General features: G+C 40.9%; 2 protein-coding genes across 2 annotated transcripts in view; both read left to right on the top strand.

The window, feature by feature from the left end:
- LOC132861505 (deleted in malignant brain tumors 1 protein-like) overlaps nucleotides 1–4469 on the top strand; it is a 25043-nt gene extending 20574 nt beyond the window's left edge. The window contains exons 5-8 of the mRNA XM_060893064.1: nucleotides 1713–2024; nucleotides 2181–2444; nucleotides 2594–2917; nucleotides 4195–4469. Coding sequence (XP_060749047.1) covers nucleotides 1713–2024; nucleotides 2181–2444; nucleotides 2594–2917; nucleotides 4195–4469 — 1175 coding nt within the window. The remainder of the gene's footprint in view (nucleotides 1–1712; nucleotides 2025–2180; nucleotides 2445–2593; nucleotides 2918–4194) is intronic.
- A 150-nt stretch (nucleotides 4470–4619) lies between these two features.
- The window catches only part of LOC132861503 (deleted in malignant brain tumors 1 protein-like), an 81267-nt gene continuing 62615 nt past the window's right edge, over nucleotides 4620–23271 (top strand). The window contains exons 1-5 of the mRNA XM_060893062.1: nucleotides 4620–4896; nucleotides 5045–5368; nucleotides 11077–11388; nucleotides 11484–11762; nucleotides 11911–12234. Of these exons, the coding sequence (XP_060749045.1) occupies nucleotides 4620–4896; nucleotides 5045–5368; nucleotides 11077–11388; nucleotides 11484–11762; nucleotides 11911–12234 (1516 nt within the window). The remainder of the gene's footprint in view (nucleotides 4897–5044; nucleotides 5369–11076; nucleotides 11389–11483; nucleotides 11763–11910; nucleotides 12235–23271) is intronic.

Here is a 23271-nt window from a genome sequence, read left to right as displayed (position 1 = left end):
TATGGGCTTTGTGCATAAGGTCTCTCTTTATGCTGATGACACGCTTTTGTTTATTTCGGACCCTCTGTCTAGTATCCCTGAGTTATTGATCTTACTTGGTAAATTCGGGAGAATTTCTGGCTATAAGGTTAATGTTCAGAAAAGCGAGATGATGCCTGTGACCTCTCTTGAAGGCAAACTTACTGGCACAGTCCGATTTAAAGTTACTTCGGAAAAATTTAAATATCTGGATTACACGCAATTTTAAGAATCTTTATAGGGCTAATTATCATCCTTTGTTGGCAAATCTTAAACAAGATATTGCTCGTTGGGAATCCTTGCCTCTGTCCCTGGGGGGAAGGATTAATTTAGTCAAAATGATTATTTTACCTAAGTTTCTTTACTTGTTCCAAACCCTGCCAATTTTTCTTTCTAAATCATTCTTTTCCAACCTGAATAGCCAGCTATCGTCCTTCATTTGGAGTAAAAAGCATCCGAGGATCAACAAAAAGATATTACAACTGCCCCGTAGTTTGAGGGGCATGGCACTTCCTAATTTCATGTACTATTACTGGGCAGCTAATATTAGAGCGTGGTTGCACTGGTTGAGAAGGGACACTACTCTACCAAGCTGAGTGACCTTGGAGAGGGCCTCAATTACATCCAGCTCTCCTACAGCATTGCTCTGCTCTCGGTTACCCTTTAAACAATCAATTTCAACATACTCTTCTAACCCAGTTGTTGTCCACACAGTTAAGATTTGGAATCAATGTAGACGGTCTTTTGGTTTCACCGGGTTATTGCTTGCTGCCCCTGTGTCGAATAATCACATGTTTATCCCTTTGGTAACTGATGAAGCTTTTAATAGTTGGGCTTTGAATGGACTACATTCACTGTATAATCTGTACATTGATAATAAGTTTGCCTCATTTGAACAATTCATTCATTCATTCATTCATTCATCTTCTACCGCTTATCCGAACTACCTCGGGTCACGGGGAGCCTCAGGCGTCATCGGGCATCAAGTCAGGATACACCCTGGACGGAGTGCCAACCCATCGCAGGGCACACACACTCATTCACTCACACAATCACACACTACGGACAATTTTCCAGAGATGCCAATCAACCTACCATGTATGTCTTTGGACCGGGGGAGGAAACCGGAGTACCCGGAGGAAACCCCCGAGGCACGGGGAGAACATGCAAACTCCACACACACAAGGCGGAGGCGGGAATCGAACCCCCAACCCTGGAGGTGTGAGGCGAACGTGCTAACAACTAAGCCACCGTGCCCCCTCATTTGAACAATTGGTAGAGAAATTTAATATTAAAAAAATCACAGTTTTTTAGATATTTGCAATTGAGAAACTTTGTTATGGCTAATTCTGATTGTTTTCCTCAGTGTCCAGCTCAGTCCCTTGTGGATAAGATATTTGATTGTAGGATAGTTTGATAACATATGGATGCCATTTTTGTCTTATTTTGAAAATGTGTCAATTGACAATTTTGTATAACTGTTTACACAAACCTGTGTTAAGAATTGTATGATGCTACCTAGAGACCTGACTACTGTTTACATCTTATTGATCCATTATGGGGTGGGGGGAGGGGTGTTCTTTATTGTTGTGTTAATTTAAATGTGAAAGTGAAACTAAAACAATAAAAAGACTTTGTTTTAAAAAAAAATAAGTAATTAATACAACCCTTCTCTCTTTTATATATTAACTCAGTCCGAGAGATCAGGCTGGTGAATGGTCCGAGTAAATGTTGTGGTCGAGTGGAGATCCAGCACAAAGCCCAGTGGGGAACAGTGTGTGATGATAACTGGGACTTAAAGGATGCAGAGGTGGTGTGTAGACAGCTTGGATGTGGTAACGTCACCAGCGCTCCTCGAAAGTCCCACTTTGGTCAGGGAAGTGAACCAACCTGGCTGGGTAATGTTCAGTGTAATGGAACTGAGAGCTACATAGATCAGTGTTCACACAGTAGATTTGGAGTAGAGAACTGTGGACATGATGAAGATGCTGGTGTCGTTTGTTCAAGTAAGTTATTGTTGTTTATTTGTATGTATGTGTGTGTGTATATATATATATATATATATATATATATATATATATATATATATATATATATATATATATATTGTTCCCTTTTTAAAATTAATACATTCACAATATTATGAAACATATTTCTTTAAGACATGCAGAGTCCAACACTGACTCAGATCTCCCCAAACTCTGTGGTCCTGCAGTTCACATGTACCACACCCAGTCCATCATGCATCTCTGTAGACTTCAGTTTGTATAAAACTGGGACATTGATAAAGAAACAAACTGCAGAGACTACACCAACATTTACTCTGACTGTAGATGCCTCACATCAGGGTCAGTACACCTGTGACTACTCATACAGGGAAAGTGACTCCACATCATCCAGGAGCAACTCCATTAACATCACTGTGGGTGAGTGACATTCTCTAGACATTTACTGCCAGTACCATACAGTATTTGCAGTTAAAACTGCAATCTATTTTTGTAAATTTCTTGATTTTCAGTAGCTCTTTTACATTAAAATATTAATTTCTGATAATTCTTGCTTGTTGTTTTTTTAGTGAACTTGCAGCAGCCCAATATCTCCTTCAGTGCTGCTGATGGATGGTACCACTACGGGCCTGAAAAAACAGAAATGATCAGGGGCTATGGCTTCTCCATCATCTGCTCCACTGAACCTCAATATACAGGAGGTTCTTTCCACTTGGGGTTTAGTGGATCCAACATCTCCAGAACTCAGTCAGCTGTTAACCACTCGGCTGTCTTCCTTTTTCCTGAAGCAGAATTTGATCATCAGGGAAACTACAGCTGTACTTATGAAGTTAAAGTGTCTTCACGTACCTTTACCTCCACTACCACTGAACCCCTTTTTGTTGCTGTTAAAGGTATATTAAAATAAACTATGTCTATTTTTTGTGTTTTGCGGTTTAGAATTTGAAAAATTTGACTCTCTTTCAGCATCACTGACGCCATACATTGGTATGGGAGTAACAGCAGGACTGTCAGGGACGCAGGGGTAAAAACAGACTCAAATGCAGGATAGCGTTAAATAAACAGGATTTATTAACCAAAAAACACACAAAACATAGACACAGGCTTGAGACAGGACACCAACAACAGGACAAAACAGAGGATTCCGTGCTGCTCAAGGCAACGCAGCTCTACTAAATACTAATAACCATCAGACACATAAGGAACAGGTGTGCAGAGATGGGGAGGAAGAGACAAGGGCGGGGCAGACACGTGACACCAAACATAAACAAAAACACATGGCCAAAGTCTGGGCTGAGTCCTGACAGTCCCCACCCTTGAGGCTCGGCTCCCGACGCGCAAATCCGTCTTGACAGTCCCGACAGGGTCCAGGAGGGGGGAGCGAGGCACACGGCGAGGCAGGTGGGGAGAGCAAGGCACAAGGTGAGGCAGGTGGGGAAAGCAAGGCACACGGCAAGGCAGGTGGGGGGAGCAAGGCACACGGCGGCACAGCCAGAGAGGGCCGAGCGATGTCCACAGCTGAGCTGAAGGGCCGAGCGACATCCACAGCCGAGCTGATGGGCCGAGCACAACCCACCTACACGAGTCCAGAAAACCAGAAAAAGGGGGGGACGGCGGGAAAAATCCTTTACCATGGGGCAAAAAAATAAATAAATAAACAAAATCCCCTAGGGCAAAACATACGGGCCTGCAACACCCCATGTGGACCAGAAGTGGGGAGGCGTCCTCCACTGGAAGACCAGGAAGTGGAGCGATGTCCCACTTCCTGGTTCGAAACAAGGGCGGGGCAGACACGTGACACCAAACATAAACAAAAACACGTGGCCAAAGTCCGGGCTGAGTCCTGCCACTTACTGCTTCTCGTCTTAGTTCTAGTCATCATTTGAGAAGACAGAAATTATTTTGCTTTTAATGCAGTCATTTTGTGGGAAAATGTGTAAAACTTGCAGGAAAGCACCACATTATTTTTACAATGAAAGCACCACAATACATTTACCGTAGAAACCTAAAACATATTTGATTGTTTAGCTGAGCATTGAATTTAGTTAGGATATTTTAAATACAGTTACATTTGTTTCTTATATGATTTCTTTTTATATATCAAGCTAGTTGGTACAATCAAAAATAAGTAAGTAATAAAACCTTTCTGTCTTTTCATATATTAACTCAGTCCGAGAGATCAGGCTGGTGAATGGTCCGAGCAAATGTTGTGGTCGAGTGGAGATCCAGCACAGAGCCCAGTGGGGAACAGTGTGTGATGATAACTGGGACTTAAAGGATGCAGAGGTGGTGTGTAGACAGCTTGGATGTGGTAACGTCACCAGCGCTCCTCGAAAGTCCCACTTTGGTCAGGGAAGTGAACCAACCTGGCTGGGTAATGTTCAGTGTAATGGAACTGAGAGCTACATAGATAGCTACAGTGTTCACACAGTAGATTTGGAGTAGAGAACTGTGGACATGATGAAGATGCTGGTGTCGTTTGTTCAAGTAAGTTATTGTTGTTTATTTGTATGTATGTGTGTATTTATATATATATATTGTTCCCTTTTTAAAATTAATACATTCACAATATTATGAAACATATTTCTTTAAGACATGCAGAGTCCAACACTGACTCGGATCTCCCCAAACTCTGTGGTCTCACCTGGAGAAGTCCTGCAGTTCACATGTACCACACCCAGTCCATCATGCATCTCTGTAGACTTCAGTTTGTATAAAACTGGGACATTGATAAAGAAACAAACTGCAGAGACTACAACAACATTTTCTCTGACTGTAGATGCCTCACATCAGGGTCAGTACACCTGTGACTACTCATACAGGGAAAGTGACTCCACATCATCCTGGAGCAACTCCATTACCATCACTGTGGGTGAGTGACCTTCTCTAGACATTTACTGCCAGTAACATACAGTATTTGCAGTTCAAACTGCAATCTATTTTTGTAAATTTCTTGATTTTCAGTAGCTCTTTTATATTAAAATATTAATTTCTGATAATTCTTGCTTGTTGTTTTTTAGTGAACTTGCAGCAGCCCAATATCTCCTTCAGTGCTGCTGATGGATGGTACCACTACGGGCCTGAAAGAACAGAAATGATCAGGGGCTATGGCTTCTCCATCATCTGCTCCACTGAACCTCAATATACAGGAGGTTCTTTCCACTTGGGGTTTAGTGGATCCAACATCTCCAGAACTCAGTCAGCTGTTAACCACTCGGCTGTCTTCCTTTTTCCTGAAGCAGATTTTGATCATCAGCGAAACTACAGCTGTACTTATGAAGTTAAAGTGTCTTCACGTACCTTTACCTCCACTACCACTGAACCCCTTTTTGTTGCTGTTAAAGGTATGTTAAAATAAACTATGTCTATTTTTTGTGTTTTGCGGTTTAGAATTTGAAAAATTTGACTCTCTTTCAGCATCACTGACGCCATACATTGGTATGGGAGTAACAGCTTTGCTGGGTGTCAGTTCAATGAAATCCATCTGTAGGTGTTCAAAAGGTGTTGCTGTTAAAGCAACCAACTTGGCTGCCTGTGCAGAGAGATACTCTGGTAATGATTCTGCTTTAAGTGTTTCGTGTTGTGTAACTACTGCCTACACCACGCAGTTGCGGCCTGTTTTCTGATCTCTGAAGGCTGATCCATCCACAAAAAGCTCAAGATCTGGATTCTGCAACGGCATCTCCTGCAAATCAGACCTAGGACTGCAAATGTCATTTACAACTGCAACACAATTGTGTGGTTCTCCATCTGCTTCTGTGGGGAGAAGAGTTGCAGGCTTTAATACAGTACAGCGTTTTACTTTCACATTTGGCATGTCAAGCAAAATAGTGTGATATCTCAGCCACCATGCTGCAGACATATGTGCTGTTTTCTGTTCCAGGAGAAGAAGTGACACTGCATGTGGTACTAAATTAGTTAGATCACTGTACCCCACAATATCCCTAGAAGCATTGACTGCTTTTTCAGCTGCTGCTATTGCTCTTAAACACATTGGCAGGCCTGCTGCTACTGGATCCAATTTAGCTGAGAAATAGGCTACTGGTCTTAATTTCCACCCATGATTTTGTAGTAGCACTGATGTCATACATCCATTTTTCTCATCCACTGTTTGCACAAATGGCTTATCTGTGTCTGGAATCCCTAATGTTGGGGTGGTTTGTAGAGCCATTTTTAAATCTGCAAAGGCTTTTTCTGCCTCTGGTGTCCAAATCAGTGCACTGTGGACCTGTAGGCCTTTCCCATGAACGGTTACGCTCAAGGGTGCCTCGAGTACTGCATAGTTGGGTATGAAGGTCCTGCAATAAGAACACATGCCTAAAAATGACATCAATTGTTTCTTTGTGTTAGGCTTTGGGAAATTTTGGATTACTGCAACTCTGTTCTGCTCAACAGTTTTGCCTTGTTCTGATATCAGATGTCCCAAGAATTTTACTTTTTGTTGTACTAACTGCAGCTTTGATAAGCTTGCCTTGTGACCTTCCTTTGCTAGATGACAAAGCAACGCAACAGTGTCTTTTTCACATTGGTCTTTGGATGGCGCTGCAATCATGCAGTCGTCCATATATTGAAGAATTGCTGACCCTGGGGTCAGAGTCAGAGATTCTAGACTGTTCTTAAGGGCTTCGTTGTAGATAGTAGGAGATTCACAATACTCCTGACACAATCTGGTAAAAGTATACGGTTTTCCATTGAAGGAAAATGCAAACCAAAACTGGCTGTCTGGATGAACTGGTACACTGAAAAAAGCATTAGCTATGTCTACTACAGAAAACCACTTGCTGTCTGGTGGAATTTGAGACAAGATTGTGTAAGGGTTTGGCACATTTGGAGCTCTTGAAATTACTGCCTCATTCACTACTTGCAAATCTTGGACAAAGCGCCACTCCTCTGGTTCTCCCAGAGGCCTTATTTTTTTCAAAGGAAAGAGGTGTTCTTACTGGAGAGGTTTCACATGGCACAATCACACCAGCCTTACGCAGTGAATTAAATACCGGTGTGATACCCTTTATGGCCTCTGGCTTTAAGGGGTACTGTGTTTTGCAAGGTCTGTAATCTGATTTAGGTGTTATGTGCACCGGTGCACAATTTTTGATTAGACCTACATCATATTTCTCTGTTTCCCAAAGTTCTCTGGGAACTGCTTGTAATCGGGGGTCTTCCCCAGAAATGTGTGTCATCTGCCACATTGTTTTCAGAACATCTGTGTCTGCCTGTGGCATTATCTCAACTGTTCTGTCAACATAAGCTACCCAATTCAAGGACATGCAATAGGCTTTAGTTTTCTCACTGTACAACACTGTGGGATCTGAAGTGGGCTTCCAATCACCAGCTTCAACACACTTTAATGTCCATTTTCCTAAATCTTCCCACTTCTCTGTTTACCCTTTAGCTAGAGACACATGTGGGTGGGAATTCTCTATAGTGAACGGATGGGCCTTCCTCGGCTTTATATGTATTTTAGACAGACTCACTTCTGCAGTACATCTGTGATTGTCCCAATACAAATTCTTCAACAACAACTCCTCAGCTTCTTTTTGTTTTTCAAACCACTCTTGTTCATAAACTACATCTGACCCTATGTGTGTGTGTGCTGTGCAGTGTACATCATGTGTGTCCATGTATTGTGTGCGAGTAGGGTTAGTAATATCTTATCTGTGAGTGCTTGATTCACTGAATTCACAGCAGAGGTGCTAAGTTCCCACTCATACACATACAACAGAGGTCTGGGGTCCCACTTAACGCCCTGAAATTCACCTGTTTGACTTGTACACACTTTCAATCCATTTGTGGTGCTAATTAGGTTCATTCCCAAATTGCAAATCAAATCCCTGCCCATCAGATTAATAGGGCAGCATTCACATAGCAGGAAAGAAAATGTGAATGGCTGTTGGTTAACCCCAACACACCTTAAGGGTGCTGTAAATTTTTCTTTCACGATAATCCCAGATGCTCCAACTGAATTCAGGGATCTACCACTCATTTTTGGCCTCTCACTCAGCTCATGTGCTTTGATCACAGAGTTTCCTGCACCAGAATCTACTAAAAACACAATGTCTGTCCCTTCTACATTTAATGTGTGTATTGGCATGTGCTTATGGGCATCTAAACTGTACTTTGCATATGTGCCTTGTGGAGTATGTTTCTTCTCAAGAAAATCAATTGCATTCAAAACTTTAGCATTTAAGTCAGAATCAGAAGTTAGCTGATGCGTTTCTTCATTGCAAATTAAAGATTTTGACTCACCCATCCCTGCAGGACTGACCTCCTCGACCCCGACCTGAGATGCTGATTGTCATGCAGTTTCTTTGTCGCGTTTCTTAGGACTTTCCCTTGCCCAGTGATCTTGTCCTCCGCAAATAAATCCTCTGTCTCCCGTTCTCTCTCTTCGGCCTCTGCCTCTGCCTCTTCCTCGATATCTCCCTCTTCCTTGATGTGTTTGAGACCCCGCCACGGCTTGCATCATTGTCAGCTGGACTCTGTGTGTTTGTGCTTCTTTCTTCTTTTCCAGCTCCTGCTTGTGTTGTGCAAGCAGTTTCTCCACATGTAGAGCATGTCGTTCGATGAGGCTCAGTTTTCCAGTGTCCCATGTTATGCATAGGTTTTTCACCTTGTCAGCTATTTCTGGAATCAGTCCATTCATGAAGCTGTTTCTCAAGTGCGCCTCGTACGCTGTCACTGCCCCCTCACTCATATCAGGTGGGGGAGTGAGGCCGCTGTGCGCGTTGTGTATGTCAGTGAGGTGATGGAGATATTGCGCAACGTTTTTAGCGTCCTCTTGTTTGCAAAGCGCAATCTTTGTCATATCCATCTTCGCTGGGAAAGACTCCCTACATGCTTCACATAATTCCATTATGAAATTAGAGTACGCCGCATTCCTTGAGTTCGCATGATCTGGATGCCTCATGCACAGATTCTCATCTGGCCATACATACTTGATTTGCGTTATGTCAGCTGCTAGTTTTCTTCCCAGCAGTTTTCTTCCCTGTTAAGGAGACGAAATTCCTTGCAAAAACGTTCCAACTCCACATCAAACTTTTTTCCCCCGACTTCTCTTGGGTCAGGGAGGTGCTCATGGTCATGGCTCTGGCTCCGGTTGGGGGTGTGGCTCCAGTTGGGGGTGTGTTTCTGAATCCATGAACACCTGTGTTGACACAGCCGCTCCCAGACGGGGTCGAGGAGGTGGTCCATCCAGGTTAGGATCATCTGAAAATGACTTAAGACACTGGAGACTTTGTGAGCTCCTTAATGTACTTTGTGTATTTTGTGTATTTTGTAAATACTGTGTAGATAATCTCCTTGGGGCAGATTGTGATTTTCTCAACCTTTTCTCTGCCTCTGATCTCCACATCTGAAAAGCTGTCCAATTTACGTCTACCCTCTTTCTCTTCTTTTTTCTGGCATTATCTCTTTCAATTTGGATCAGGTTACCTCTCAGCAAGTCTAACTGTTTCAGGCTAAAACTGGCGCCGTTTGGGAAGCCACATTCCGTCACCCACCACATTAGTTGTGACACAGAATTAGGACCATAATTACTGTAGTTTTCATAAAATTCACATTAGGTCCAGTGATACACACTATGTTTGTACTGAGTTTGCTCTTAGATTTACTGTTGCCCATGACTATCTTAGTTTATTGTTGACAGTCTCTGCGTCATAAAGCCTGTTCTCTTTGCTATGTGTGTGCTTTATCTTTTGTTTTGGCCTTTTCTCTTTTTGCCCTAACCTGCTTTGCTCTCCGGAGAGTCTACGCCGAGCTCGTCAGCTCTTAGCGGCGGGTTTTCTGAAAACCTCGCAAAGAAGACCCCTTTAGCACCTAATCCCAGATTAGTGCCGTGCTTTACTTTTTATTTCTAGGTCATGCACTAGGTGTCTATTCAGGTCCCTGACCTGTGGACAGATCCAGGTCTAAATCCTGTCTTTACAGCTCTTTCTACACAGAGACAACCAACAATATAATTTTACGATTCAACACTAATAAATTTAACTAGGGTTCTCTGGAAAAAACCCTTACAATTAAACAACCTTACAATTAAAATAAAATAAATCCTCTCACCTTCCACGTGTCCAATTACTTTTGATTCCGGCGTTGAGGCGGCTCACGGTGAACTCCCGAGTCCTCTCATGCTCATGGCCAATTTTGCGATTCGAGGTGAAGTTAATGGCCTTCAAGGCTCGAGCGCTGCAAGCCTCCCCGGGAATCCCCGAAGTCGACTCTCAAACCCCCGAAGTCGACCCCGAAGTCGAATCCTGCTCGACAACGCCAAATTGTTGTGGAAGTTCAGAGGTTAGAGAGATTTAAAGAATAAAGTATAACACTGGTAGACAAGAGCAAGAGTAAAAAGGTTACACAATTTATTGTGCTCAGCTGCGCAGCAGGACCCAACACTCCACATTTAGCATGAGGGATGAAGGGCCAAGATCATTGATTACATCAAGGTTTTATAGACAGAACTCAAGAAAACAGAAGATATGTAAAAGAAAAACATCATCAATCATTGGTTCAAAATTACCTCATGCATCTCCTGACCAAGCTAATCTGACCAGGCCAAGGTCTTCTAGAGGACCTATTGGACATTGTTTATGGACAACTCGTCCCCAGTCGCTACTGCCCTTGTCATATTCTTAACAAAACTTGCTGATGACAATGTCAGTCTCTGGTCATGACGCACACAGGGTACAAGCATAGAAGGACAAAGCCTTATGAACATCTTAAGATTAGAAATTTCCACCACACATCTTAGTTCTAGTCATCATTTGCTTTGTGAAGACACAGAAAATATTTTGCTTTTAATGCAGTCATTTTGTGGAAAAATGTGTAAAACTTGCAGGAAAGTGCCACATTACATTTACAATGAAAGCACCACAATACATTTACTGTAGAAACCTAAAACATATTTGATTGTTTTCGCTGAGTATTGAATTTAGTTAGGATATTTTAAATGCAGCTACATTTGTTTCTAATATGATTTCTTTTTATATATCAAGCTAGTTGGTACAATCAAAAATAAGTAATTAATAAAACCCTTCTGTCTTTTATTATATTAACTCAGTCCGAGAGATCAGGCTGGTGAATGGTCCGAGTAAATGTTGTGGTCGAGTGGAGATCCAGCACAGAGCCCAGTGGGGAACAGTGTGTGATGATAACTGGGACTTAAAGGATGCAGAGGTGGTGTGTAGGCAGCTTGGATGTAGTAACGTCACCAGCGCTCCTCGAAAGTCCCACTTTGGTCAGGGAAGTGAACCAACCTGGCTGAGTAATGTTCAGTGTAATGGAACTGAGAGCTACATAGATCAGTGTTCACACAGTGGATTTGGAGTAGAGAACTGTGGACATGATGAAGATGCTGGTGTTGTTTGCTCAAGTAAGTTATTGTTTGTATGTAATTTGTATGTATGTATTTATGTACCCTGTTTAAAATCAATACATTTACAATATTATGAAACATATTTCTTTAAGACATGCAGAGTCCAACACTGACTCGGATCTCCCCAAACTCTGTGGTCTCACCTGGAGAAGTCCTGCAGTTCACATGTTCCACACCCAGTCCATCATGCATCTCTGTAGACTTCAGTTTGTATAAAACTGGGACATTGATAAAGAAACAAACTGCAGAGACTACAACAACATTTACTCTGACTGTAGATGCCTCACATCAGGGTCAGTACACCTGTGACTACTCATACAGGGAAAGTGACTCCACATCATCCTGGAGCAACTTCATTAACATCACTGTGGGTGAGTGACCTTCTCTAGACATTTACTGCCAGTACCATACAGTATTTACAGCTCAAACTGCAATCTATTTTTGTAAATTTCTTGATTTTCAGTAGCTCTTTTATATTAAAATATTAATTTCTGATAATTCTTGCTTGTTGTTTTTTAGTGAACTTGCAGCAGCCCAATATCTCCTTCAGTGCTGCTGATGAATGGTACCACTACGGGCCTGAAAGACCAGAAATGATCAGGGGCTATGGCTTCTCCATCATCTGCTCCACTGAAACTCAGTATCCCGATGGGTCTTTCTATTTGGGCTTCAGTGGATCCAACATCACCAGAACTCAGTCAGCTGTTAACCACTCGGCTGTCTTCCTTTTTCTTGAAGCAGATTTTGATCATCAGGGAAACTACAGCTGTACTTATGAAGTTAAAGTGTCTTCACGTACCTTTACCTCCACTACCACTGAACCCCTTTTTGTTGCTGTTAAAGGTAAATTAAAATAAACTGTTTCTATTCTTTTGTGTTTTGCAGTTTAGAATTTGAAAAACTTGACTCTCTTTCAGCATCACTGACGCCATACATTGGTATGGGAGTAACAGCAGGACTGCTTCTCATCTTAGTTCTAGTCATCATTTGCTTTGTGAAGACACAGAAAAGATCGAAATTTCAGAGGGACAAGAAGAGTGATTCACAGCGTGAGTTATCAAAACTCACAAATCTTTCAGTATATTTAAAAAACATCCATTCCAAAAAAACATCCAGCTGACTGTAATATATCAATAAATTAGTGTTAATTTCGTCAGACGAGACGAAATATGTTCGTCAACAACCTTTTTTTTCATGACTAAGACAAGACGATGACAAGACTGCACCACTGTCCAAAAACGCTGACTAAGACTAAATTAACATGCATTACTCGTAAAAATACGAGACGAAAATGTTTTGTATAAAATAAAAACTAAGATAAAATCTCTCTTCATTTTCGTCTACAATTGTCTCTGCTTTTTCATCAGCTGTTACACCTTTAAAATATTCAGCACGAGTTCGCGGCTTCGCGCTGTTGCTCAAGTTACAGGTCCGCGAAGCGGATCCCGCTTATTATATTGCTACCTACAGTACCAAATAAATCAATAATTTGACAAAAAATGATGATTTAAACGGGAGTTTATTGATTTAAAAACGATTATATTGCTTCCTCTAAAGAAAATAGTGCGCTCTGTCTCTATGGTTAGAATCCTGTGTCCATGGCCACGCTCTGTTTTTCATGGCAACGGTGTGTTATAGTTCGCAGCGGTCTGTTATCAAGAAATAAAATAGTGTGTGCGTAGAAAGAATTTGTCCACACGCTAACTTTCATTTTCATTATTTATTTCCACTATAACACTTGTGTTCCTGATATTATTGCATTTAATGAGGCCTCGTTGTATTTATTCTTACAATAGATTCCAGATGTGGTCAAGCTACAATTTTTTGACTAAAACTAAAAGACTTTTAGTCGACTAAAATTTGACTAAGATACCTTGAGTTTTCTTTTGACTAAAACGAGACTAAAATCACGGGACTTTTAGTCGACTAAAACTTGACTAACGAAAAAGATATGTGAATGACTAAATATGACTAAGACTAACAAGGACATTTGGCAAAAGACTAAGACTAAATTAAAAATAGGTGACAAAATTAACACTAACCTAAATAGAGACTTCTAAATGGGAGAAGTCTTCATAAGTCCTCCTAAGATTTTTTTTTTTAAAATGTCTACTGGTGACATGGTGAACATTTATCTAAAACATTTACGTATATAATCAATATTGTTGATTATTTTTGTATAACATCACAACATAAATGCTTTTATTTATTACTTGTATTATTCTTGAATTTTGATCTAGAAAAATTGATCTATAATCCTGTGTGTATTTTGTCTCAATCAATTTGTAGGTGCTAAAAACACATATGAATGTCACCAAGCAGAGAATGAGAAAGATGACGAAGATGTTTATGAAAACATAGAAACCATTTTCTACCAGAAGGATGATTCAGAGGACTCGGATAACATCTACCTTGATGTCGAAGCTGCTGAACAAAGAAGTGATGCAGATGATGACTATATTCATGTTGATGATGAGAAACAAAGTAATGACCTGGACAAAGACTATGAGGATGCAGAAATTTATGCAAACTGCACAGAGTAATGTGGAAAACGAAATGATTATCCAAAACCCCATTTGTTTTCTATAAAATGGTGCAGGTACAGGCGCAAGTGCAGGTAGCAAACAAAACAGGGACATAATCCAAGGGCAAAATCAAAATTCAGGCAAGGGTCTGCCAACGAACAAATCATTTTCATCAGAAATTACACCAAAGTGCCAAATAACAAGGTACTGAGTTCTTATCCAGACGCTGTATTACATGCAAAAAAGTGCTGCATCGATGTATTAGTTAAGGGGTGTGTACATTTATGCAAACAAGTTATTATAAATTTACTCTTATTCTTTTTTTTCGTAAAACTTTTCTATTTGTTTCTCACTTGAATTGTGTCACATAAAAAGAGGAAAAGATGTGACGAGTTATCTTGTTTTGAATATCTTGCTTTATCACGAACACCTTTAACTGTAACAGAAGTGTTTAGACTTTTTATATCTACTATATTTAGACTATATGGTCAGGGGCTCCATCATTGTGCAGGGCCTCAGACAATGACACAGGTTCGTTTATACCAATATCTCTGCTCTTCTGGCAGGTTGAAGTTGTTGCTTCTGTATGTAACACACTCAATGTTTTCATTTTAATGTTCATGTTTGGAACTTGATATACACGAATGTACGTTTGTTAACGTGTCCTCGTGTTCTAGAAACTTCTATGTAGTAGAAGGTTTATAATGGAATGATTGACTGCATAGGTTTGGCCAATCCCAAGTGGGTATATTAGTTAATGAAGCTATTGGGGGCGGGAACAAGAAGATGTGGGGAAAAAGAAGAAGCGGGAAAGATCGAAGGATGTGATGTGTCTGAGAGAGATGTCGGAGAGTAGCGTTGTGGAAAAAAAGAAAGTTAGAAGCAATAACCTATTTATTATTGAACATATTTATGAATTTAAACAGTTGCTGTGAGAGTTTAAGTATTCACTGACTGTTTCCTGAGAATTGTGTTAAGGAACAGACCGTGTGACGCGTTAGCGGACAGCTTGTTTTCTTAGCAAGCTACTTTAGTTACACGGATGCTAATCGCTAAGATAATATGTTAATGTTAGTGTTGATCAACGGATATTTTATGAAGTCTTTTTCCCCCTCTTCTCCATGAATACTGAGGTAAACTACTTTTTAAGGTGCGAGATATACCCACATGGTCGAACTAGAATTTAAAACATTGTCATGTATATTTCATGTCAATGGATTATTCTCACGTGTCTCAACATAGAGTGCACTAGTGTTTATTTTGAGTAAACACTACTGAACAGTTGGGTTATCTTTTAATTTTTTTAATTCTTAAAAAAATATTGAATTAGTTTTTGAATGTAATTGATTCTTTTTCTGTGCAATTGTCAATATTAGCTAATATGGGTTCTTTCTAACAATTTAATAATTTAATACTTATTATTTTGCAATAACATTTACTGCACATTTTGATTTTGATAATTCAAAGTAAGGCTTAACATTTGAAATTAACTGGAAGGCATTTTTTGTTAATGTGTTTTTTTTTTTGTTGATCGATTTTATTAATAAATTCAAATTGTGTTTATCTTTATGTCTTTCGTTTGTTTGAATTTCATTATTAGTTTTTGGATTTTGTTAGTGTAGAGAATGCAGACACAGTAGGTCTATCCTTATTGTTTTCCACTAGGATTATTGGTATTGGTGTAAAACCAGCCAGTTCAACAAAAGCTGGGCACCCAGGTTTCCATATTTTCATATCTGATGAAATAGCCCCTAGAGCAGCGGTGTCCAATCTCATCCACAACGGGCCGCTGTGGGTGCAGGTTTTCATTCCAACCAAGCAGAAGCCACATCTGATTCCACCTGTTTACAGTAATCAGTTGTTCTTGTCTTTTAGTAGACTCTGGTGTGGCTTCTGCTTGCTTGGAATGGAAACCTGCACCACACACTGGCCCTTTCTGGATAAGAATGGACACTGCTGCCCTAGAGGGTTACATGTATGTGTAGAGATCTTATCTTTAAGATCGTTTCTTCTCTGGCTCTCAACGAAGGCGGTCGCATTTTCTCTCCCTCTCTTCCCCTCTACTTTCCCTGCTTTGCTTCTTTCGTCTCGTCTACTGTCTTATACTTTGAGAGACTCTCTCTGCACTGCTCTCCAAACTAAGATATCATGGATTTGATAAACTGGTCTCTCAACGCAATTGACACCATCTTCTCGACGAGAAGCTTGGGTTCGGGGGAACCTGACTGCCCTGCCGGAACGTTCGCAGCTGGCTATACGATGGACGCGTGGGAGAGATGGCGGGTCGTGAGTCTGGTGCCTCTTTCTGTGGAGGACATTGAAGATATCTACCTATTCGGAACTATGATAACAGGAGTTCTGCTGATTGGATTAGGCATTGCCCTGGGTTATCGAGAGAATCAGAAAACGGTAACAGCTGTTCAAAATCTCCCAAAGCTGCCCGTCATGATCGATGCGGTGGGCAGAGCGGTCAGCACTGAGGCTGGGACTAATAACCGCAATATGGATAACATCACGATGACGCTCACTGCTTTGGATACTGTTTTGGTTAACATCATGGAGAAGCTCACTGCTTTGGAAAGAAAAATGGATCGATATGGAGACCAGAATGGACAAAGAGAGTAGTCGTGTAAATTGGAATGCGTCTACTCGACCCAAGACCAAACAATCCCAATGTTATCTGCTTTCGGCTCCCCCTCAACCAGCACTGGCCTCGGCCAAGGCCGCTGTTGGAACAACAATTCCCCTGGAAGAGCACTGCAGCGTGACGCTCTTGCGTTCCTTCCCCCACTTCTACAGACACCTGCTGATTGTTGACTCTCTTTGGGACCTAATCAAGGTTGTCTCCATGGCAATTTGCTGTGTATCGCTACGACAATCTTGCGGACTGAGGCACACCAAGATTTGATGCCGGGAGCAACGACTCTCCAGGCCTACACTTACATACACACACACACACACACACACACACACACACACACATATAAAGATATGCACTCACCCCCCCCCCCCACCCCCCATCCCACGCCTTCGCCGCTTTGTACCGCCAGTCTGACAAGCGGGTCTGTGACCAGCACCGAAGATAAAGGCCGCAGGACCTGATGGCTGCTTGCCTGTGCTGGATTACCTCCACCCCCCCACTCCCCTCCCCTGTTGCAAGTCATGTGTTTATGGCGTACTGTTTATGTGCTTATGTTGCTGAGGTGTTTTTTTTTCCTGTTCCCACACTGTACTCCCCACCGGAGCATAGTCTGGGGGTTGTTGTTTTTTTCTCCTCCCTTCCCTCATGTTATGCTGTATTTCTTTTCAATCCCCTGTCTTCCTGTCCTGTCCTCCCCTTGTATTGTATGTATTGTATGTATGGGCAGGTTGATGGCTAATTTCGCTGGTACCTGTGACCAGTGACAATAAAGGCTACTACTACTACTACTACTACTACTTTAAAACTATTGTGCGCAATTTGTGATGCCTGAAAATTAAAACCTATAATGTTTCTTAACACTGAGGTATATTTCAGTTTTTGTAAATCCTCACTGCCTGATTAGTACAAAAAGTTAGTACGGTGTACTAGAGTGTTTTAGTTATGTAGATACACCTATTGGTGACAATGAAAGACATAAGTTTGAAGTTTATACTGTACACTACAACACAAACATGGCTTTTTTTGGACTTATCTAATTAAGCACCTCTTCTTCATCTTTCGGTTTTTCCCGTTAGGGGTCACTACATTGAATCATCAGTTTCCACCTAACTCTATCCTCAACATCCTCTACTCTCGCACCAGTTACCTCTCAATCTACCTCTACATCTCAATCTAGTCTCTCTGACCTTGTCCCCAAAACAGCCAACCTGAGCTGTCCCCCTGATGTGCTTCCTAATTCTGTCCATCCTCGTCACTCCTAAAGAGAACCTCAACATCCTCATCTCTGATACCTCCATCTCTGCCTCATGTCTTTTTATCACTGCTACAGTCTCGAACCCATACAGCAGAACTGCTCTCACTACTGTCTTTTACACCTTTCCTTTGATTCTTGCTGACACTCTTCTGTCACACACAACACTCCTGACACTTTTCTTCACCCACTCCAACCCACCTGTACTCGCCTCTTCACCTCTTTTCCACACTCCCCATTACACTGGACGGTTGACCCTAAATACTTAAACTCCTGCACCTTCTTGACCTCACCCCACTGTAACCTGTGGGATATGGTAGCTCAGTAGTTAAGGTGTTGGGCTACTGATCGGAAGGTCATGGGTTCGAACCCCAGGTCCACCAAGCTGGGCCCCTGAGTAAGGCCCTTAATGCTCAGTTGTAAGTCACTCTGGATAAGGGGATGCCGTAAATGTAACCTCACTGTTCTACTTCCCTCCCTCTCGTTCATCCACATATATATTGTCTTACTATGACTGACTTTCATTCCTCTTCTTTCCAAAGCAGACCTCCACCTTTTCAGGTGTTCCTCCACCTGCTCTCTACTCTCACTATAGATCACAATGTCATCATTGTCCACAGAGATTCCTGTCTGACTTCATCTGACCATCACTATAGCAAACAAGAAGGGACTCAAAGCCATTCCTTGATGTACAACCACCTCCACCTTGAACTCCTCTGTCTGACCTACCTTACAGCACATGTCACTGCTGTGGAACTTCTCTCATACATATCCTGAACTACTCTGATGTACTTCTCTGCCACGCCTGACATCCTTATACAGTACCATAGCTCCTCTCTCAGCACCCTGTATTACGCTTTCTCTAAATCCACAAAGATGCACTGCAGCTTCTACTGACCATCTCTGTAGTTCTCCATTGATCTGATTAAGCACCTCTGCTGAGTTTAAAAGGACATTTCTGTGTTCACAATATAGTTCAGCACATTAACAAGCCTTTCTTGGCCTTCAGAACACAAAATTATGGCCTGAAGGACTCAGAGCAGTTGCCTGCTAATTTATAATTTAATACTGACAAAACTGTTGCTTTAACTGACTTTAATAAATGTAGACTAGGCTACGTCTGATAGAATAGCAGTGACATTTACAGTACATTTTAACCAATCACGTAAGAGGAACTGGACAAAAAATAATCTCCACCTCTTCAGATACATGGGAAAATGACCTCATGAGTTTCTCTGTGACAAGACAGCAGCAGTGGACACTAAGACCAAACTAATGATGCCTTAAAGAACCAGGATGCTGTACAGTTTAATTCTTATTAAATTCAATATTTTTATCAATGCATTTGGTTTGTTTTTAAGGCAACCTTAAGGCAACCTTAAACAAACAAAACATTTATTTTTTAAATATTCATACAATAACGCAAACATAAACCAAATATCTTTTTATTTAAACAATTTTATTGTGAAGGTAACCCCTTCCATTTTGTATTCCAAATTCCGAATAAAAACTTATTAAGCACTACTTGAAAAATTAGTACTGCCCCTTTAAGTGTGGCTGCAAAGCAGAGAAACTTATGTGTAATCAGCAGGGAGAAAACACATAGAATGTGATTAATGCTGACTTGTTTGATTTAAATGAGGATGTATATTGCAAATTTAAGTTAAATGGCTGGTTTATTGTTTTATTTGCTTGCTATGAAGTTGACTTGAAATACTGTGGAAGAGTGCTGAAGTTGAAGAGTACTTGTTGCTTTCCTTGATTGTTTACTGAGACATTCTGGTGAGTGTATTCTAAATATATGATTATTGTGTTGTTATATTGTGTTATCATTTGAGTAAAACCAGTCAGAATGTATGGATGTCAGAGAAAATGTGCTTAAATTGTTAACGTGAAGAGTTAAATATGCTAAGAGAGCCGCTAAGTGTAGCATCACGATGATAGTTGCTAATCGTGTAAGGCCTCGTGCAATGCTCACGTTTCTTTCACATGTAGAGTAAAATTGCTAATGTATAAAATGTAGCTGTGCTAATTTAAATGATGTAAAAGTGTGTTAGCAGTGCTAAAACTGTCAAAGATGGTTAAAAAAAGGGTTTGTTTTGTAAACTTTTTTATAGAAGAAAAAAATGAAAAATCTTATACTGTAGTTAAAAACATGTAATCTTTCTTTTAAGGGATGTTTGCGTTATAACGCGTTGATTTAATGAATTTAAAATGTATGTCATGCAGACATTTTTTTTGTTTCATGGACAAATTGGTGGATGATATGACTGGAACCTGAATAATCTGATTGGATTCTTCTGGATAACTCTGTCACCTTCTCGTCAAGTATCAACTCTCCACCTCCTGGTTCTTCTGTTCTTGAGAATCTGGATGGTATTTCTGGGGAAGTGGTGGGACTGAGACTTTACTAACTGGCATGCTAGCTGGCTACATGGATGGGTAGATATGTCCCAGAGATAAAGCCTTTTGGATCCATGGCTTTATGCTCCAGGGGGAAAGGGAAAATAGCCTACCCATGGGGGGAACTACACCTGGAAGCAGGTTAATGGCACAGTCAAAGGGTGTGGTAAGGCCTGGGCCCTGTTCTTTGAAAAGTGCTCCTGGATGCCCTAGTAATCCTCTGTAAGCACCCCTGAGGCAACTCTGGGGTGTATTGAGGCCTCCACAATGAGATTGAACCTATTAACCAAACTATATTGGCAACATGCACTCTGTGTTGTGCCCAATATGTAGAGAGTGTGGTGCAATCTGGGAGTTTATGAGCCCAGAGCCAGAGGTCGGCCTTCCGGGGCCAAAACAGGCAACTTTTGTGGAAGGACCTCCAAAAATATATCTCGAGGCTGCGGGCCACCCCCTCATCGATGAAATTGCCCGCGGTCCCTGAGTCAATGAAAACTTGGAGACTTGCCTATCTGCCACCCCACCAAAAGAAGGTGGCTGATAAGAAAAGAAAAGGAAAGATTGTTCATTCCGGCCTGAGCTAGCTGCTATGGTTTCGGAAGTCAATAGTGTAATTAGCTACCGAGCGGGCACCCTGGCGCATCCAGAGGAGAGATGAGGTCAGACCCCTCCCACCAGAGGAGTGATCAAAAGTGCTTTGTAGTGTGGTAATAAATGAATAAACTATGGGCTCGTATTGATGCTGCCACACTGCCGGAGCCCATGCCAGAACTTTGCCTGTTAGTAGGGCAACCATATAAGCTATCTTATCCCTGTTTGTAAGAAACTGGGAGGGTTCCATTTCAAATACAAGGGAACATTGTAGAATGTTAGGGTTATGGTTGCCAAGTATTGTTGCACCTGCACCATTACAAATTATAAATTAATAAAACATATATTTCATGTTTTAATTCATTTTAGAATTCACTGACCATTTCCAAGATTGTGTTATAGAAAAGACACATGTTCCTAGCAAGCTACTTCATGGATGCTAATCATTATGCTAATACGTTACCGCTAGCATGATAGACAGATCTCGTATGGAGTCTTTTTGACACGATTCCACCACTGATTATTATTACTCTGGATGGTCGGATCACCTTGTCCACATAACTAGCAATGTAAGGTTTGGGATATTTCCACATAACATTCATGGAATTACATTGAGATTAAAAACATTTTTTTTGTCTCAAGGGATTATTCTCACATTCCTCAGTGATATGGAGTGCAATAGTGTTTATTCTGTTTAATTTTTTCTTTTTTAGATGTTCAATTCATTGTACAACCTGAACTGAATCGGTTGAACTCATTGTCAAATGTGATTGATTCTTTTTCTGAGCAATTATTAATATTAGTTCATTTGGTTTATGGGTTCTTTCTAGTGTAACAAAGTAATTAAAGCCTAGTGTTTAAAGCTAAATTTAACATTTAATTCACATTTAATTTTGATAAGGTGTGACATTTAGACATAAGTAGAAGTTATTGAACCTTCATCACAACTGTAACATTTCATCCATTATTATATTAATGTGACTTTATAAATAAGTGCTATTTTATTTTGCTCACTTATTTTGTTAATAAATTAAATTTGTGTTAATCTTTAAAAGTCATTCTGATGTTTGAATTTGATTATTTAGTTTTTGGTATCTTGTTAGTGTAGAGACACATGGGACTGGTAGGAAAGTTTAACTGTGCTTTTTTCCGCTGTGGTACTGGTATTGGAGTAAAATCCAGCATTTCTTTGCCTTAAACTGGATGAGAAAACTGACTTTAATAAATGTAGTCTAGTCAAGTGCTTCTGATACAGTGATATTTACTGTGCATTACTGTGCATTTTAACCCACCACAGAAACAGGAACTGGACAAAAAATAAACTCCACCTCTTCAGATGCATGGGAAAAAGAATGAGGATCCTGAGGCTTTGCTACAGTTTAATGCTTGGTAAATTCAATATTTTTATCAATGAATTTTGCTTGTTCTTAATATTAAGACAAATCATAAACAAAAAATCTAAATACATATCACAGGTAATCTTTGCTACCTGATGTGCTGAGTTTTTATAATTAAACATACAATAAACAATACAAATACAAAACAAAACAACACAACAAAATACAAAATAAAAACAAATATCCTAGTTTTTCTATGATGCAAAACCCAGGACCCAGGGGTGGGGTCTAGGTCCAGCTTATATAAACTGAAAATGGTATGCAGAGAGGACCAAACTGCCACAGCACAAATCTCCTGGAGAGTAATTTTCCTAGTCAGAGTGCAGGACAAAGCGATACACCTAATGGAGCAAGCCATAATCCCTAGCGGTGAAGGCACATAGCAGGCCTCATAGGTCTAGGCGATAGCTACCACTACTCTGCATAAGGTGCTGCTTAGAGACCAGATTGCTTTGTTGCGGCCACCAAAGCAGGTGGAAAGGATATTACCTCACACACTCGAGGGATAGGCGTAAAATCTGAGATCCAGAACCAGAAATTGTTGTTTTAACCATATACACTCACACCGGCCACTTTTTTAGGTACACCTGTCCAACTGCCTGTTAATGCAAATTTCTAATCAGCCAATCACATCTCAGCAACTCAATGCATTTAGTCATGTTGTCATGGTCAAGACGATCTGCTGCAGTTCAAACCGAGCGTCAGAATGGGGAAGAAAGGTGATTTAAGTCACTTTGAATGTGGCATGGTTGTTGGTGCCAGACGGGCTGGTCTGAGTATTTCAGAAACTGCTGATCTACTGGGATTTTCACGCACAACCATCTCTAGGGTTTACAGAGAATGGTCCGAAAAAGAGAAAATATCCAGTGAGCGGCAGCTCTGTGGGCACCTTGTTGATGCCAGAGGTCAGAGGAGAATGGCCAGACTGGTTTGAGCTGATAGAAAGGCAACAGTAACTCAAATAACCACTTGTTACAACCGAGGTATGCAGAAGAGCATCTCTCTGAACGCACAACATGTCGAACCTTGAGGCGGATGAGCTACAGCAGCAGAAGACCACACCGTGTGCCA

Source organism: Tachysurus vachellii, chromosome 18 (genome assembly GCF_030014155.1).
Source record: "Tachysurus vachellii isolate PV-2020 chromosome 18, HZAU_Pvac_v1, whole genome shotgun sequence".
Taxonomy (NCBI): domain Eukaryota; kingdom Metazoa; phylum Chordata; class Actinopteri; order Siluriformes; family Bagridae; genus Tachysurus; species Tachysurus vachellii.
The sequence above is the reverse complement of the archived record's forward strand: the minus strand, read 5'-3'. Positions and strand labels throughout refer to the sequence as shown.